The 18,018-nt window shown below is 43.8% G+C and overlaps 2 protein-coding genes across 3 annotated transcripts in view; both read left to right on the top strand.

Annotated features, from left to right (window-relative positions):
- The first annotated feature begins 857 nt into the window (after positions 1-857).
- On the top strand, positions 858-2,402 carry LOC149919107 (uncharacterized). Its single transcript, XM_090136702.1, has 3 exons — positions 858-984; positions 1,099-1,159; positions 1,329-2,402. Exons 1-3 carry the CDS (start codon positions 898-900, stop codon positions 1,859-1,861), a joined length of 681 nt encoding a protein of 226 aa, XP_089992828.1. The 5' UTR covers positions 858-897; the 3' UTR covers positions 1,862-2,402.
- Positions 2,403-5,291: 2,889 nt separating this feature from the next.
- LOC149919106 (uncharacterized) overlaps positions 5,292-18,018 on the top strand; it is a 278,061-nt gene continuing 265,334 nt past the window's right edge. The window contains exons 1-3 of one of the 2 annotated variants that reach the window (XM_090135989.1): positions 5,295-5,572; positions 5,687-5,747; positions 5,916-6,611. In XM_090135989.1, the coding sequence (XP_089992115.1) occupies positions 5,408-5,572; positions 5,687-5,747; positions 5,916-6,448 (759 nt within the window). In that variant the 5' untranslated portion in view covers positions 5,295-5,407 and the 3' untranslated portion in view covers positions 6,449-6,611. Of the gene's footprint in view, positions 5,573-5,686; positions 5,748-5,915; positions 6,612-18,018 lie in introns of those variants that run through there. The other variant, XM_090135988.1, reaches the window with a different exon arrangement.

The raw sequence follows: 18,018 nt of genomic DNA, 5'->3' as shown, positions 1-18,018 counted from the left end.
GGAGAGGCTGGCCACTTGGAAGGAATATAAGACTGTTGTCAGAGAGTGTAGGGAGGCAACTAAGAAAGCTAAGGCCTCCTCAGAATTAAACCTTGCTAGAGGGGTCAAGAAACACAGAAATGGCTTCTTCAAATACACTGCAGACAAAACTGCAATTTTTGTAGGTCCACCGGTGAATGAGGTGGATATCCCGGTGACAAAAGATTCAAAGAAGGCGGAATTACTAAATACTTTCTTTGTCTCTGTCAATACTGCTGGAGGCTGTCCTGAAAAGCCTAGATCTACATTGCTCAGAGATAAGCAATTATACCAGTGCCTGGAATGATAGCTTATCACAATCCTGAAGTAGTAGGGGCACTGACTTTGACTGCCACACCCCCGCCCCCCAACTGCTCTCTTGCTTACCCTCCTCACAGTGGTGGGGTGAATTATATGATGAAACAACTCAGCTAAGGAGGGGGAAGTCACACACCAGGTACAACTCTGCACAAAGCAGTTTCAGTTTGAAGATTCACTTAATTACCCATTAAAAAAAGAACTGGGATAGTGAGAACTAAAAGCAAACTAAAACCACTTCCCCATTCTATGTTGTGTCTAACTCAGATATTTGAATTAGGATGGCAGCACACATCTCAAGAATGGTCCCCAAACTGGTACACATGTTCACTTGCTGTCAATGCTCCAATTTTATGTATTTTTTTATTATACTCAAGTTATGTCCATAAATCCCCCCACCCCCATGCTGGGGGCTACTGCCAGCCTACTTCCATACGGGCTGGGGGGTTGTGACGTCACAGAGTTATCCCCACCCGCTGGACTATGATCTCATGGCTCTGCCCATGTAAGCCAGTGCCAGCACTTTGTCTCTCCCAGTGCGGTCGTGACCAGCTTAGAGCGATGGTTGTCGACAGCTTTCTCCTTATCCCCAGCCTCCTGCTCCTGGTGGCTGGGGTGTCTCTGCTCACCATTTCCTGGCGCCGACAGGTAGGGAAATTTGAGGGTGGGAGTCAGTTGAATGTAGGTGATTCAGGGCTTTGAGGTGGGGGGTGAGGGCTGCCCCGCAAGTCTTTTCACTGTTCCACGTACATGTGCCCGTAGGGTTCTGACTGGCGCCAGCAATGGTGGATGTGGTGGCTGCAAGCCGTGGCATTGAAGTCAGGTGAGTCCCCTGAGGGTCAGCCTGGCACATTTGCAGGCAGGGCCAGCCCCCCCGGGAGAAGCCAAGCTTCGTACCAGTCTCTGCCCTGTAGCAGCCAGGCCAGGTGGGCCTGGAAGATCGCTGGTGCCCGCTGCCCTACTGTGGCTCAGACCTGCTCCCTTTTTTACAGGTGCTGAGAGGCAGGCAGGCAGGCACAGGAGCCCTCTGTGCAGGCCACGTTGCTCCCAGCAGCAAGCATCAGGATGGAAGGGCAATCCCATCCTGCCTCATCTCATCCAGCCAGGAAAGACCCGGCCTTTGTTGCTGCGCAGTGCATGCCCCTCTCTTCACATGGACTCTGCCACTGGTACAATGAGCTCTGTGGGGAAACCCGGCAGGCTCCCCAGACAGGACCAGCGCCCGCAGGTTCTGGTGGCACATGGGATCCCCAGGACGCTCAGTCAGCGTCCTAGGCGAGGCGGTGGAGTTGAAGACCTGCCACCTGAGATCTCCAACTTCACAAAGCCACCAGTGAAAGGGATGGTCTTCCAGGAGGGCCTCATTCACACAGAGGAGAGAAAACGCTGGTGGGACTACGAGACCAAGAGGCTTTTTTGGCATATGCGCTCCCCAGCACTTCCCAAAGTGCACAGGAAACCAGGAGCAGCAGCAAGACCATCCCAAGGACCAGCTCTGAGCCTGGAGAAAAAAGTAGATGGTTAAACTGAAACCCGCCAGCCCTTCAACTCTGGCTTCAGTGACAAGAGAAGCACACAGAAATCGGGCATACTTGCTATGGAAAAACTGTACCAACAGCTCCTGGTGTCCTAAAACAATCCAAGACTAACAACAATTGCTACAAGTCAGGCAGCAAATCTGAAAAGCAACCGCCTCTAACCTCTTTCTGCATGCTGTCACCAGTGGAATGGACGATCACGCATGAGGACATCCTTCAAACAGAGGCAGCGAAATGCTGGTGGAAGAGCAAGGCCAAGAGGCCTTCTGAGTATTGTATTGCCTCCCCAGCACTTCCCAGAGTCTAGATGGAAGCTGGAGAAGCTGCAGGACCAACACCAGGGCCAGCTTCAAGCCTACAGAAAAGGAGACAGCAGAAGTGAAACCTGCCAGCACCTAAACACTGCTGTCATTGTTACAGATTTATTGTTGACATACCAATAGAGAACTGAATCTCAGCCCTAACATCATCATCTGCATCATATTATTTCAGTTTGAGGGCTTTCAGATTTTTAAAAAGTTAATTTAATAAAAGTCACACTAGTCTTCAGAGAATTGCTATCCTTATTTCTCGACTGTAAGAATAAGCTCTCTCTCCAAAGAACAGCTTCAGAGCATCTAAGACTGCACTGGGGAAGGGATCTGAAGCAAAAAGGGCTGACAAAATGCTCATCTGGGGGCTTTCTGAAGCCAGCAAAAGTGCTTTGCTAGGAGGCTGATAGCTTGTGCATGAGTTGCCAAGCTCACATGAGCACAGCTGGCACTGCCCACCCTGGACCAGGCTACCAGGCCATAAGTAGCCTCAGGTAGAGCAGAAGCTAGCTGCCACCACAGAGCACGCAAGGTGAGCAAACGGTGTTGGTGTGTGCGCCTTGCTGGCTGCAGCCTGTACGGCAGGGCATTGAGCCTGTGCCAGTGCACAGATGTCTGGCTATGAGATTGGTGCTACAGACAGGCTTTGGGTTCTTTGATAGTGGCTGGTTTTGTAAGTCACCAGACCTGATAGTAATGCATGGGAAAGTTTTATGTCACAGAGGCAAAAGGGTTCTGGGTCGGGAATTAGGAGGGCTCATTCCAAGAGCTTTAAATGAGATTTGAAGGGGTGTGGTGTTGTAGCTGGAATTGCACTGGTGGGGCAGCACTCTAGTATTGATCAAGGCCATGTGGCCTCCGACCCCCCTAGGGTGAAATGGGCATGCTCAGCTCGCTCCCTGAAATGCCTGTAAACCAATGCATGCAGCATGGAGAATAAGCAGGAGGAGTTAGAAATCCATGTTTGTGCAGGAGAGTAAGATCTGGTGGCAATTACAGAGACCTGGTGGGACAGATCACATGAGTGGAATGTTGTCATGGATGGCTATGTCCTTATCAGGAAAGACAGGCCAGCAAGGTGAGGTGGTAGAGTTGCTCTTTATGTGAGAGAGCAACTGGAATGCATTGAGTACTGTCCAGGGGTGGATGAGGAGCAGGTCAGGTTTGTGAGTGGGAATTAAGGGGCAGACTGGCATGGGTGACACTGTTTTGGGTGTCTATTGCAGGCCACTGCATCAGAACTAGGAAGCTGACAAGGCCTTCTACAGGCAGCTGATAGCAGGTCAGGTGCTGGTGATCATGGGGGATTTTAACTACCCTGATATTTGCCGAAAGGTCTACTCAGCCAGCCATCCCCACAAGCCATCCAAGAGGTTCCTCCAGGGCATTGATGATGACTTCCTGATGCCAATGGTGGATGAACCAACTATGAGAGGAGCACTGCTGGATCTTGTTCTCACTAACAAGGAGGGTCCGGTTGAAGTGGTGAAGGTTGAGGGCAGCCTTGGTTGCAGTGACCAGGATGATGAAGTTCAGGATCACACGTGGCAGGATCAGAAAAGCAAGCGGAATCACAACCCTCGACTTCAATAGGGCCGACTTGGTCCTTTTCTAGCAATTGCTAGGGGAAATCCCATGGGACAGGGTACTTGAAGGTAAAGGGGCCCAAGGTAGTTGGTTAGCATTCAAGGGCTGCTTCATCCAAGCTCATGATCAGAGCATCCCAACAGGTAAGAAGTCAAGAAAGGGAGCCAGGAGATGTACATCGTTAAACAGGGAACTGCTGGGCAAACTCAGGTGGAAGAGGAGAGTCTACAGATCATGGAAGGAGGGGCTGGCCACTTGGAAGGAATATGAGACTGCTGTCAGAGAGCATAGGGAGGCAACTAAGAAAGCTAAGGCCTCCTTAGAGTTTAACCTGGCAAGAGTGGACAATCATAGAATCATAGAATCACAGAATCATAGAATCACAAGGTTGGAACAGACCTATAAGATCATCTTGTCCAACCATCCACCCATTGTGGATGCTACCACAAGCTACTAAAACATATCTTGTAGCTCCTCATCCAGACGCCTCCTGAAGACTGCCAGGGATGGTGACACCACCACCTGCTTGAGCAGGGTATTCCAGTGCCTGGCCATTCTCTGAGAGGAAAAGTTCATCCTTATGTCTAATCTAAACTTCCTCGTGTACAACTTCCTCATGTTCAACTTGCAGCCATTTCCTCAGCTCCTGTTTGTTGCCTGGGTGAAGAGACCAAACCGCTCCTCATCACAACCTCCCTTCAGGAAGTTGTAGAGTGCAATAAATTGTCCCCTGAGCCTCCTCTTCTCCAGACTAAACAATCCCAACTCCCTCAGCTGCACCTCATAGGACTTGTGCTCCAGACCCATCACCAAATTTCACTGCCCTGCTCTGGACACGTTCCAGGGCCTCAATGTCTTGTAGTGAGGGACCCAGAACTGAACACAGTCCTTGAGGTGCGGCCTCACCAGTACTGTCAAGGACAACAGGAAGGGCTTCTTCAAATACACTGCAGACAAAACTAACACTAGAGGCAATGTAGGCCCACCGGTGAATGAGGTGGGTGCCTGAATAACAGAAGATACAGAGAAGGGAGAGTTACTAAATGCCTTTTTTGTCTGTATTGCTGGAGGCTGTCCTGAAAAGCCTAGATCTACATTGCTCAGAGATAAGCAATTATACCAGTGCCTGGAATGATAGCTTATCACAATCCTGAAGTAGTAGGGGCACTGACTTTGACTGACACCCTCACCCCCTCCTCCCCCCCAACTGCTCTCTTGCTTACCCTCCTCACAGTGGTGGGGTGAATTATATGATGAAACAACTCAGCTAAGGAGGGGGAAGTCACACACCAGGTACAACTCTGCACAAAGCAGTTTCAGTTTGAAGATTCACTTAATTACCCATTAAAAAAAGAACTGGGATAGTGAGAACTAAAAGCAAACTAAAACCACTTCCCCATTCTATGTTGTGTCTAACTCAGATATTTGAATTAGGATGGCAGCACACATCTCAAGGATGGTCCCCAAACTGGTACACATGTTCACTTGCTGTCAATGCTCCAATTTTATGTATTTTTTTATTATACTCAAGTTATGTCCATAAATCCCCCACCCCCATGCTGGGGGCTACTGCCAGCCTACTTCCATACGGGCTGGGGGTTGTGACGTCACAGAGTTATCCCCACCCGCCGGACTATGATCTCATGGCTCTGCCCATGTAAGCCAGCGCCAGCACTTTGTCTCTCCCAGTGCGGTCGTGACCAGCTTAGAGCGATGGTTGTCGACAGCTTTCTCCTTATCCCCAGCCTCCTGCTCCTGGTGGCTGGGGTGTCTCTGCTCACCATTTCCTGGCGCCGACAGGTAGGGAAATTTGAGGGTGGGAGTCAGTTGAATGTAGGTGATTCAGGGCTTTGAGGTGGGGGGTGAGGGCTGCCCCGCAAGTCTTTTCACTGTTCCACGTTCATGTGCCTGTAGGGTTCTGACTGGCGCCAGCAATGGTGGATGTGGTGGCTGCAAGCCGTGGCATTGAAGTCAGGTGAGTCCCCTGAGGGTCAGCCTGGCACATTTGCAGGCAGGGCCAGCCCCCCGGGAGAAGCCAAGCTTCGTACCAGTCTCTGCCCTGTAGCAGCCAGGCCAGGTGGGCCTGGAAGATCCCTGGTGCCCGCTGCCCTACTGTGGCTCAGACCTGCTCCCTTTTTTACAGGTGCTGAGAGGCAGGCAGGCAGGCACAGGAGCCCTCTGTGCAGGCCACGTTGCTCCCAGCAGCAAGCATCAGGATGGAAGGGCAATCCCATCCTGCCCCATCTCATCCAGCCAGAAAAGACCCGGCCTTTGTTGCTGCGCAGTGCATGCCCCTCTCTTCACATGGACTCTGCCACTGGTACAATGAGCTCTGTGGGGAAACCCGGCAGGCTCCCCAGACAGGACCAGCGCCCGCAGGTTCTGGTGGCACGTGGGATCCCCAGGACGCTCAGTCAGCGTCCTAGGCGAGGCGGTGGAGTTGAAGACCTGCCACCTGAGATCTCCAACTTCACAAAGCCACCAGTGAAAGGGATGGTCTTCCAGGAGGGCCTCATTCACACAGAGGAGAGAAAACGCTGGTGGGACTACGAGACCAAGAGGCTTTTTTGGCATATGCGCTCCCCAGCACTTCCCAAAGTGCACAGGAAACCAGGAGCAGCAGCAAGACCATCCCAAGGACCAGCTCTGAGCCTGGAGAAAAAAGTAGATGGTTAAACTGAAACCCGCCAGCCCTTCAACTCTGGCTTCAGTGACAAGAGAAGCACACAGAAATCGGGCATACTTGCTATGGAAAAACTGTACCAACAGCTCCTGGTGTCCTAAAACAATCCAAGACTAACAACAATTGCTACAAGTCAGGCAGCAAATCTGAAAAGCAACCGCCTGTAACCTCTTTCTGCATGCTGTCACCAGTGGAATGGACGATCACGCATGAGGACATCCTTCAAACAGAGGCAGCGAAATGCTGGTGGAAGAGCAAGGCCAAGAGGCCTTCTGAGTATTGTATTGCCTCCCCAGCACTTCCCAGAGTCTAGATGGAAGCTGGAGAAGCTGCAGGACCAACACCAGGGCCAGCTTCAAGCCTACAGAAAAGGAGACAGCAGAAGTGAAACCTGCCAGCACCTAAACACTGCTGTCATTGTTACAGATTTATTGTTGACATACCAATAGAGAACTGAATCTCAGCCCTAACATCATCATCTGCATCATATTATTTCAGTTTGAGGGCTTTCAGATTTTTAAAAAGTTAATTTAATAAAAGTCACACTAGTCTTCAGAGAATTGCTATCCTTATTTCTCGACTGTAAGAATAAGCTCTCTCTCCAAAGAACAGCTTCAGAGCATCTAAGACTGCACTGGGGAAGGGATCTGAAGCAAAAAGGGCTGGCAAAATGCTCATCTGGGGGCTTTCTGAAGCCAGCAAAAGTGCTTTGCTAGGAGGCTGATAGCTTGTGCATGGGTTGCCAAGCTCACATGAGCACAGCTGGCACTGCCCACCCTGGACCAGGCTACCAGGCCATAAGTAGCCTCAGGTAGAGCAGAAGCTAGCTGCCACCACAGAGCACGCAAGGTGAGCAAACGGTGTTGGTGTGTGCGCCTTGCTGGCTGCAGCCTGTACGGCAGGGCATTGAGCCTGTGCCAGTGCACAGATGTCTGGCTATGAGATTGGTGCTACAGACAGGCTTTGGGTTCTTTGATGGTGGCTGGTTTTGTAAGACACCAGTCCCGATGGTTCAACTTCTTCGAGTTTATTCTGGCAAGAGGAGTCATGGACAACAGAAAGGGCTTCTTAAATGGTCTGCTGACAAAACTAACACTAGAGGAAATATAGGCCCACCAGTGAATTATGTAGATGTCGTGGTAACAGAAGATAAAGAGAAGGCAGAGTTACTAAATGCCTTCTTTGTCTCTGTCTATAGTTCTTGAGGCTGTCCTGTGGAGCCCCATTCCCCTGAGCCCCAGAGGATTTTAGGATAAATGAGGTTGATGAGGACTGGGTTAAGGACCAATTAAGCTATCTGGACATCCATAAATCCACGGGACAGAACAGAAGCTGGAGCATGATAGGAGATATGATAAATCCACTCAATGTCATGATCTTTCACCCAAGTATTTACAAGAGAATTTTTGAAATGAGTCCCATTATCTGACTCAATTCTTTCTGGAGTTCCATGTCACCACAGGACTTGTTTCTTGAGACCTAATATAGTGTTTTGTGCAGTAGCACAGGGTACAGGATATGTTTCAAGCTATCCAGTGATTGCTTCCACCACAGTAAGCACATAAAGCTTACCATTGCGGGTTCGTGGCAAGGTGATATAATCAGCCTGCCATACCTCCCCATATTTATAATTTTGCCATTGCTCTTCCCCCCAGAGAGGGTTCATCCTCTTGTCTTGTTTAATTCAGCACGTTTCACAGTTATGTATAGCCTGTGCAATAGCAGTCATAGTTAAGTTCACCCCTCGGTCTCTAGCCCCCTTATATGTTGTATCTCTTCCTTGATGGCCAAAGGTCTCATGGCCCATCAAGAAAGAAATAAATCACTCCTGTGTTGCCAATCCAATTCTATTTGAGCCACCTTAATTTTGGCCGCTCGATCTACCTGATGGTTATTTTGTTGTTCTTCAGTAGCCTGACTCTTGAGTACACGAGCACCTACATGACGCATCTTTACAACCATACTCTTTATTTGGGCAGCAATATCTTTCCACAGTTCAGCAGCCCAAATAGGTTTACCCCTTCTTTGCCAGTTGTTTTATTTCCACAGCTGTAATTAACCACCCCCTTAAGGCATTTGCTACCATCCATGAGTCATTATAAAGTTTATAAAGCATTGGCCACCTCTCCCATTCAGCAACACCTAGGGCCAGTTTGACAGCCTTTACCTCTGCAGATTGGCTTGATTCTCTTTTACCTTTGGTGGCCTCTGCACCTCATTGTGTGGAGTTCCACACAGCAGATTTCCATGTGTGATGCTTCCTTACAGTACAACATGATCCATCAGTGAACAGGGCATATTTCTTTTCATTTTCTGGTAATTCATTGTGTGGTGGGGCCTCTTTAGCACATGATACCTCATCTCTTGGTGACATTTTGAAGCTACGAAAACTGACAAAGTAACTTGACATGCCAATGAGATATGTCAAACAGGTATTCCCTATTACAGTGCTGGATGCATGGGAGATGACTGCCACCGAACATGCACACTGAGAGAAGCAGCGACTACATATTTAAAGGCATAGCATATACATATTCATTACATTCCAAGGACATGGGCAGAATTTCGAAGAAATAACTAACATCTCTGGTGGTTGTAGGATGCATTCTCACTGTATATTTCCAACCTTTTAAGAGGAGGTAGTCCAAACTGATTCCCACTAATGTTACGTTGAGCTGAGGCACCTGTCTTGCCATTTTCAACAACAGGATATCTATTCTACTTTCTTATCTTCATATGACAACAAGATTCATGGCCTCCTCCACATTCTGTTCTTCAGCTAACATTTATGCAAGCCTTCATCCTTCAGTTTGTGTCTACTCAGGTTATTCAAAAATCTGTTCTCACAGTATAGAAAAGCTGTTCTCACGATTCAGTTTCAAACTTTTTACCTTCAGGCCAGTCCACAATCATCTCTAGGATTCCTGGGCAACTGAGGTTCACCATCTGAGCTCACTGAGTAATCAATGCAGCTACTTACTCCAAGTAGCATCAGTGGAATGATGGGTAGAGGGAACCTCTTCTTTAACATCCAGTTCAGCATGGATGTCAAGGTGCTAAAAAGAGATGCGTTTCAGTACCAGTTACTTCGGACGCAGACCGAACCCCCTCATATGCAACTAAGATCTCATTTTCAGTTGGAGTTTGGCATTTTTCGGACTCGGTGTATGCTCAACTCTAGAATCTAAGGGGTGTGCCTCAGTTGTTCCTCTTGGCAGTATTAAAAGTTGAATTTCTTGACAAATATGAAGTCCTTGCAGGAGCTGATATTAAAGGTAGCCAAGTGAAACCTTTAGTGCTTTCTTCCTGTGCACAGACAGGGCAAATGATCATATTTGCATTTCTTGAAATGATTTTAATTGAATTTTGAACCAACTCAGGTCTCCTGAATTTAGACTCAGAAGATCCAGTGGGGGAGAAAATAGCAAGCAGCATTTGTAGACTGAATCAATTAGCATCAAAGAGCCTGATCCTGTAAAATGTTTCATGACTTTGATTTCCATTTAATTCACTATAAGCTGTGATTTTTCAGTGTAATTGGCCCTGTATGTATGAAGGACAATATTGCCTGTTAGTAAGAAATTTTCCCATTCTTGTTAGCACTAATGCAATGCTGGAAAGCTGTGCAAAGTCATGATACTTAAAGGCTTTATTTTATTCACTATTGGGAAAGCTGAATCTTAGAAATGTATAGACATTCAAGAACCATGGAAAAGAGAACATTTCAGATGTATAATATATTTTAGAAAGTATCTATTTTCCGTCTTCTTTCTTCAGGTCAATCTACCAGTACAAATTGCTGTGTCACTAGGTTCAGCCAGTTTAAATGCTGGTCATTAAGAAAAATGCAGGAACAATTGTCCTTGCCGACCTCAAAACTGTGATCAAGCAGGAAACATCAAACCTCTGCTTGTACTGACTTGCTCCAAAATATTGTTCAGATTCTGAAATGCCTTATGTAACACTGAAGTAATCTCATGTAGGAACCTGTAAACATAAATATTTCATTTAGCATCCCACGTGTAAAAATGCTATGATTTCCTCTGATCAAGCAATGTTTACTTGAAAGTCTGAAGGTCAGTTATTAATGGACAGAGTATCAAAGAACTTACTTGGAAAATTGGGTGTGATTATATGCAGATTTCCTGGAATAATAGGAGCAAATATAGCAACTTAACCAAAACACAGAAAAAAACCCTTCTCTTTTTCAGATATGTCATAAATCTTGCTGGGCACAAAAGATCACTGTAAAGAAAAAAATATCATCTTCTACGAGCAAAGCCACTCCTCCTTTAGTACCTGAGTTCAGATATGATATACAGTGAAATGAACAGTCTTTTCTAAGGACAAGTGATGTACTGAAGTCAGCAACAGAACAACAGGGTGGTATGACAATGGTATGCTTGTTAGGTATTTGTATCCATCACATCTGAGATTTAATTTCTTCAGTTTCAGGATATAAGGAATCTCGTATCACTAAGAATGAAAAATAGAGTAATCCCTATCTGGTGGCAGATCCTCAGCAGATATCTGCTATCATAGCACTCCAGCACTCACTGGGGCACATACTCAACTAGAAAATTTTTCTCTTTGTTGCTTTCAGTCTTTCTAGTGGTTGATGACCCTGTACCTGCAGGGGAGTTGAATGATCATTGTGGCCCTTTTCAACCCAGGCCATTCTATGATTCTATGATTCTTTTTCTGATTATGCTCTCCCTTAAACTGTATTTTAGTGTAAAAAAGTACTAAAAGTAATAGAGGTGCACTAGAATGTGTGTAGCTTAGTCTTCAATATTGTTAACATGACTGTGTATGTCCGGTCTCTAAGGCAGCTTGTTTTGTAATCAATTACCCAGTACACTGGATGTCACTTTGCTTTAGTGCTTCCCATCACAGCTGGGATACAATGACTAGGAATGGAGATATAAGATATGGGTTTTGGTTATAGCTTTGGGATAGAGGTTAGTTAATATGACATCAATCTACAAGAAGGGCAGAAAGAAGGATCTAGAGAACTACAAGAATTTCAATTTGACCTCTACAAGGATGGTTTATTGAGCAGGTCACAGGTTATCATGTGATACACTTCAGGACATTTTTGGTCTCTTTTCTCAGGTGACAAGTGAGGAGACAGTCCCAAGTTTTGCCAGAAGAGATTTAGATTGGAGAGATTTCTTCACAGAGGTAGTGGTGAAGCTTTGGAAGAGGCTGCTCGGGTCAATGATAGAATATCCATCCCTGGAGGTATTTAAGAGATGTGTGGATGTGGCACAAGTGGATGTGGTTTAGTGATGGGACACAGTAGATGAGGTTGGTAGTAGAACTAGATGATCTTCAAAGCCTTTTCCATGTTTCCATGACTCTACATTTCTATGAAAATGCTTCTTTCCAAATTCATATGATACTTCTAACTCTTCCAAGACTATGAGTAGCTGCAGCTTTTTCTGGGTTCCTGCCATTTCTGTTGTATCCTCCTTTCTTTAAGTACTAGGAGATCTACTAACAGAGATATGCTGAGGTTGGATTAACACTTAGAAAAACAAAATTATAAAAATACTCGAGAGTGTAGAGCAAACTATTAACATGGCAGTAATTACCCACCTGAACACATTATTGCCTATTCAATGATCTTTATCCTTTTGAAATTCATACTGGTTCATCTTCACAGCTCTGTTACCATAACAAAACAGTATCATAAGCAATATAATTTTAACACGAGTGTAATTCTGTGTCACGGGGAAAAGAAATCAAATTTGAAAAATGTCTTTGTGCCATTTGTCAACTTTCTCTTTGTTCTTTGACAGTAGATTCTCTATTTTTCTACTGCACCATAAATTAGCATTTCCACAGGATGCCATCTATGCAAAAATGATTTCTCCTTATGGTGTGGTATATTATAATAGTTAGTTACACTGTAGCATTCAGGGAACTATTAGAAAAGACATATGTCCCTCTTATGTCTAATTCAGTGTTCTACTCTTCAAAAGGTGCCAAAAACCTACTTCACATAGTGAAATTATAAGAGCTATGCAGAGCTGAAACCGAGAAAAGAAATGAAGTTTTGGACAAAACAGAAAACCAAGTAAACCATAAAAAGGAAATTGTGCGTTAGGTTTTCCACATAGTCTAAACAAGCAGAATATGCCTCATTAAAAGCATCTTACAACAATGACATGTATCAAGCAAAGCAAGAATAATGAATATAAATATCTCTAAAAAAGTAACATAGCATTTGGATTACATAGTCTATTTTATCAAACATAAAGAATTAATCTGAAAGAAATTGGACACCAACAAGCTTTCGGTCCAGAAAACAAACAAACAAACAAACAAACAAAAAAACCAACTACTATCATGAGCAGGGTAGTACTGCATGAAATACTAGATAACTACTTAGTGTGAGTCAACAAAAACAGAGTAATAAAAATAACTGTTTCCCAGAAGGTGACAGTGGACTTAATGTAGTGTTCTCTAATTCAACTCACTATCTTTCTTCAATCTTCATAAAGATTGAAAGATTTTCATTCTGGAAGGCTGATTCCAATTCAATCTAGATGTCAAGATGTTAAGGGATTACAGAATTAAATAGGTGCCAACTGAAAAATATCAAGTATCACAAATGCTGCTTCCTCACTCCGGCAACAGAAGGAGGAGTCTTTTCTCACAAACACTGGAAAAGGAGGTTATCTAATATTATAGAAACTTGGCTGCTCCATCAAGAGAGGGGTGGCTAGCAGGGACAGGGAGGTGATTGTTCCCCTCTATTCTGCTCTGGTGAGGCCCCATCTGGAGTACTGTGTCCAAGTCTGGAGCCCCCAGTACAAGAAAGACAGGGAGCTGTTGGAGAGGGTCCAGAGGAGGGCCACAAAGATGATCAGGGGACTGGAGCACCTCCCCTATGAGGACAGGCTGAAGGAGCTGGGCTTGTTCAGCCTGGAGAAAAGAAGGATGTGGGGTGACCTCATTGCAGCCTTTCAGTACCTAAAGGGAGCCTACAAATAGGAGGGGAATCAACTCTTTGAAAGGGTGAGTGACAGCAGGACAAGGGGAAATGGTTTTAAATTGAGGGAAGGGAGATTTAGGTTGGATGTCAGGGGGAAATTCTTTACGGAGAGAGTGGTGAGGTGCTGGAACAGGCTGCCCAGAGAGGTTGTGGATGCCCTGTCCCTGGAGGTGTTCAAGGTCAGATTGGATGGGGCCCTGGGCAGTCTGGTCTAGCATTAGGTGGGATGGTTGGTGGCTCTGCGTGTGGCAGGGGAGTTGGAGATTCACGATCCTTGAGGTCCCTTCCAACCCTGGCAATTCTGTGATTCTGTGATTCTGTGATTCAGGAGACATACTTCTTGTTTGGTTTCTTAATGGTGCTGAGAACTTGAGTTTTTTTCTTTAGTTAGTCTCTTTAAAATAGTTTTCTTAAAAAGCTTTGTGATTCAGAGTTATATTCACATTTTTTTATTTTCAAAATCAGGGGCGAAATATTTTTAACACTGACAAAGCCTGTTTAATAAGGTTAGTGTTGGATATGTGGTGCAGTTCTGAGAAAGCATAGCATGATGGATGGATTCTACACAGCCTTCCCAGCCATCCTGATTTGTATGCAATGATTCTGTCTTCATTCTGAAACTCTTGCATTATGCCAGGGCTTATGATTGTTCTGAGACTCCTGATCCCTAGGAGAGGCATGCAGAAAAATATCTGAAACTGCTACAGTGAGGCAAAGTTGTAAAGGAACAGCTGGAGGGACCAGACATCAACAACAAAACAAGGATAAGACAGTCCCATAGGCCTTAGGCAGATAATTGAATGACATCCCCTGTCCTCAGCATTCTCAAGATCCTACCATTCTTTCTTCCTTGTCTATCACTATGTCACTGAAGATAATAACTCTCTTTAATAATACAGAAGAGATGTGTACTTGACTATTACAATGTTTTCTAAATAACTCTACTTTCAACATTAGTCTACTGCAGCCTTCAAATTACACTGGAAACTGAAACGTTAGTTGACATGCTCTGTTGAAAAGAAAGAAATCTAGTGGGGCTTTTTGTTTGATTATTAGTTTTTCAGGAGGCTTTTTTTGGGGGGGAAGTTGTTTTTGTTTGATTTTGGAGTCTTTTTTCTCTATTGTACAGTGTTTGTTTCAGAAAGTGATCTGTATAGCTGCCCAATAAATGAAATTGTTTAAATTTTAAAAGCAATTATCAAATTACTGTTCTGCATTGTATGTATTAGTTCATTAATAATAGATTTTCATGTGATACTTCTTTATTGCTTTTTTGATGAAAGAAATTTAGCCAGTTGCTTTTCTAATTGTGACTTGATTGTATTCCAGTTTTTACAATAGACTTTCATAAGGTGAAATTAAACACAATTTTCTCTCTCAGTGTCACATGCCCTGAAAATGTGCATCTAACCGGTTCAGCAAGCCTGCTGCTTGTGCATTCAATCAAGAAGCTGAAAGCAGCACAATAGAAAAATTATGATTTTGGGAGGCTATGTTTATTAGAACTGTATGCTTTAGAAAATAACCAGGCATATAGGCAAAGAATAATGGTTCAATCATAAAATAAGCCAGTAAAAATCCTCTCTTTTCAAGGTACTTTGTTGGGGAAAAAAAGGAAAAAAAGGAAAAAAAAAAGAAAAAAAAAGCAAAACAGAAGACATTGTTAGCTTGTCTTCCAGATGAGTCTAAAATTCAGCTGTTTGGAAAAAAGCAAAGGCTAGCTTCAAAGAGATTGCAGATAGTTGCATAGATACATGGATATTCTGACCAAAATTCTCTGTTAACAATATTGAAATTGCAAAGCAGATTATCTCAGAAGTTAAACAATGACATAAATAAGGTTTCTTGTAGAAGCCTGTATGTATTATTTAAAAGATTTTCCTGTAGGACCCTGCCTCATGAGCCTTCTCTTCACAGGATCAAGCAGGGATTCAGATAGGCAGCACAGTGCACTCAAACACTTAAAAGAAAAGATTAGCAAGTATCTGCAAAAGGTTGTTATCTTCTGTGTGGGTCACCATGCTGAGAGGGATAGAAAAATGCATTTGGTAGTATGGCAGCAATATCCAGCCGCGTGATCAAAGAGCTGCTCAGCTTCCAAAGGAGAGTGCTTTTGAGCTATTCTCGTATTGCTTTTTAGCTTCTCCTTATTCCTCTCCCTTGGCTCTTCTGTTTTTTTTTCCCATTCTGCTGCAGCTTCTCCTTTCCCTTATAATTTTCTCACCTATCCCTTCCCATCTTCTCTGCATCCATTCAATTAAAATTGTTTTCTTCATTTCTTCCTGGCTACTTAGAGCCAGACTTTACACATGAAGTCAGTTACAGAAACAGGAACCACAGCAATGCCCAAAAGGCATGAGCAATGGTGGATGCAGGAATATGCTCCGAAACAGGCTGCAACATGCCCATACATTCAGGACAGGGCTTTAACTCAGGAGGTAACTGGGATCAGGCTGAATCCAGAGCATATTCAGCAAACAGAAACTGTGCATTCAAACAATTCATGCATAATTAAATTCATAGTATTTAAAAATCTTACAGCTTGTTCAAATTGGAAGAAGTTTTTATAAGACTGGCAAAAAAATAATATTCTTACTACCTCAGAAATCGCCCTGTCAAATATCAGATTCTTGCTCCATAGCACAGAGGCCTAGTGAAATACATTTAAGATGATATTTAATGGGAAAAATAGTATTAGTTTTGTCCTCTGAAAATATCTGAACTATTTTAGCTGAAAACCCCAAAAGGCTCTTTAGTAAAGGGCAGTGGTAATGGCCCTAAACTGCCGGTGTTCAAGGAGCATCTGGACAATGCTCTCAGACGTCTGGTGTGATTTTGGGGTTCCTATGCAGACCCAGGAGTTGGAATCAATGATCCTTATGGATCCTTTTCAGCCAGCATACTCTATGATTCTATGAAAATAAAACATATATAAACCAATTTACCCATAAGGCAAACAAAGATATTTAGTTTTACCATATTTTAAGCAGCCAGGAGTACTAAGCCAGAAATTACTGAGAAACTTTGATCATCAGCAAGCTTATAACATTGTCAATAATGTTGCAGGTGAAAGTGGTCCTTTACTGACATATCCAAAAATTACCGAAGCTCTATCTACAGTATATGTCTGTCCTGCAGATAATGCAAGACAATGCCTACCCTGCACTCTCACCAACAGAAAATATCATTCTATGTTACCAAAGCTGTTTTTAAATATTGATCAATTATGATCCTTCCTGCTGTTGATGGTAACTTGTCAATTAAACTCTGACATTTCCCAGTCTCTAGCATAAAAAGTTGTGGTTGGGCTTTGTATGCTCAAAATGAAAAAACACTGCAAATGGTAAAATATTGCCATATCTTTAAATTGCGTGCTGTATTTGCAGACAACACTCATTTTGTGATAAGCATCAAAAAGATGTTACGTTTTTCCCACAGAGTTGCCTCATTAACAAGAAAGATATGAGTAGTACTCAACATGAAAAATATGCTTTGGTTCCTACAAGCAGCTGGGATATCCAAGAAGAGGTCAGTAATGCATGTGTTACGGTTTTGATTAGCTATGGTCTCATAGCTCTGATCAATAAACTAATTGAGCTATGTTAAATTGGTCCTCTGGGCTTTTACTTTGATTAGAAACAATTCAGGCTCAAATTTGGAATAACCGTGTTGAAGAAACAGGAAAGATGATGTCTCCTCTGTGAGTAGCCCAGATATAATAAACAGCTGCTCTCTCATCTCCCCTCACACCCTAACCCTCATTCTAGAAGGAAGAAGACAGTTTCTTTTCAGAGTTTCTACTGTCCTGGTGTTCCTCAAGATCTTACATAGTGGCAGAACACCTCTTTTTCTACTCAGCAACAGTTTTACATGCTGCTCTAGTCTTACTACTGTTAGTCAGCTGCTTTTCCCTGTTCAATCTTTCATTGACTTCACGAAGTTTGTTTTCTCACAGTGTCACATATTTCACTTTCATTTAAGAGGCTTTAAAAAACCTCAGTCCTCTGTTGCTTTCACTGTGCATTACTGTGTGTGTAAAATTTGAAGGTGAGGATCAGTATTTCTTGCATTTTAATAGAAAAGACTATGGGAGACAATCATGTACAGAAAATATATGCATGGGTTTTTTGTGTGTTTTTTTTTTTTTTTTCTTTTACTGTTGGCTTTTGGTAACACTGAGCTATACCAGAACTGCATATAGAAGATTTTAAAGAAGTTTCTGCTCCAGGACTGAGAGGACCTTATCCCTTCTGCTTCTTCACTGTTGACTTAACAGTGTCTTGAGAGGTTTATTTCAAAACATGCACAGATTGTAAACTTTCAGTAACATTAGAAGTAAATGCAACAACTTTAAATGTGCCTCTCAGGGAAGGAATTGCTATATGCAAGGTTGCACCTTCAGTTAGTTCAGCATCTGTCTAGGTCTTTTTTTCATTCTACATACAGATTCTGCTTACATTATCACTTCTCATAACTATGCAGAGAGAGTTTCTCTGGAGATACATAGTCCTGTGTACACCACTGAAGAGCTCCCTTGAGAACCCAGGTAGGCAGAAGTGT

The sequence above is a fragment of the Phasianus colchicus genome, chromosome 2, assembly GCF_987193195.1.
Source record: "Phasianus colchicus chromosome 2, bPhaCol1.hap1.1, whole genome shotgun sequence".
In the NCBI taxonomy this organism is placed as follows: domain Eukaryota; kingdom Metazoa; phylum Chordata; class Aves; order Galliformes; family Phasianidae; genus Phasianus; species Phasianus colchicus.
Note: the sequence above shows the minus strand (reverse complement) of the source record. Positions and strands in the feature narration are given on the sequence as shown.

Bases quoted from the DNA above. Each gene is read 5' to 3' on its own strand.
- LOC149919107 (XM_090136702.1), top strand. From the start codon at position 898: ATGGTTGTCGACAGCTTTCTCCTTATCCCCAGCCTCCTGCTCCTGGTG. The intron at 985-1,098 runs GTAGGGAAATTT...ATGTGCCCGTAG, and splicing joins CCATTTCCTGGCGCCGACAG to GGTTCTGACTGGCGCCAGCA. The intron at 1,160-1,328 runs GTGAGTCCCCTG...CCTTTTTTACAG, and splicing joins AGCCGTGGCATTGAAGTCAG to GTGCTGAGAGGCAGGCAGGC.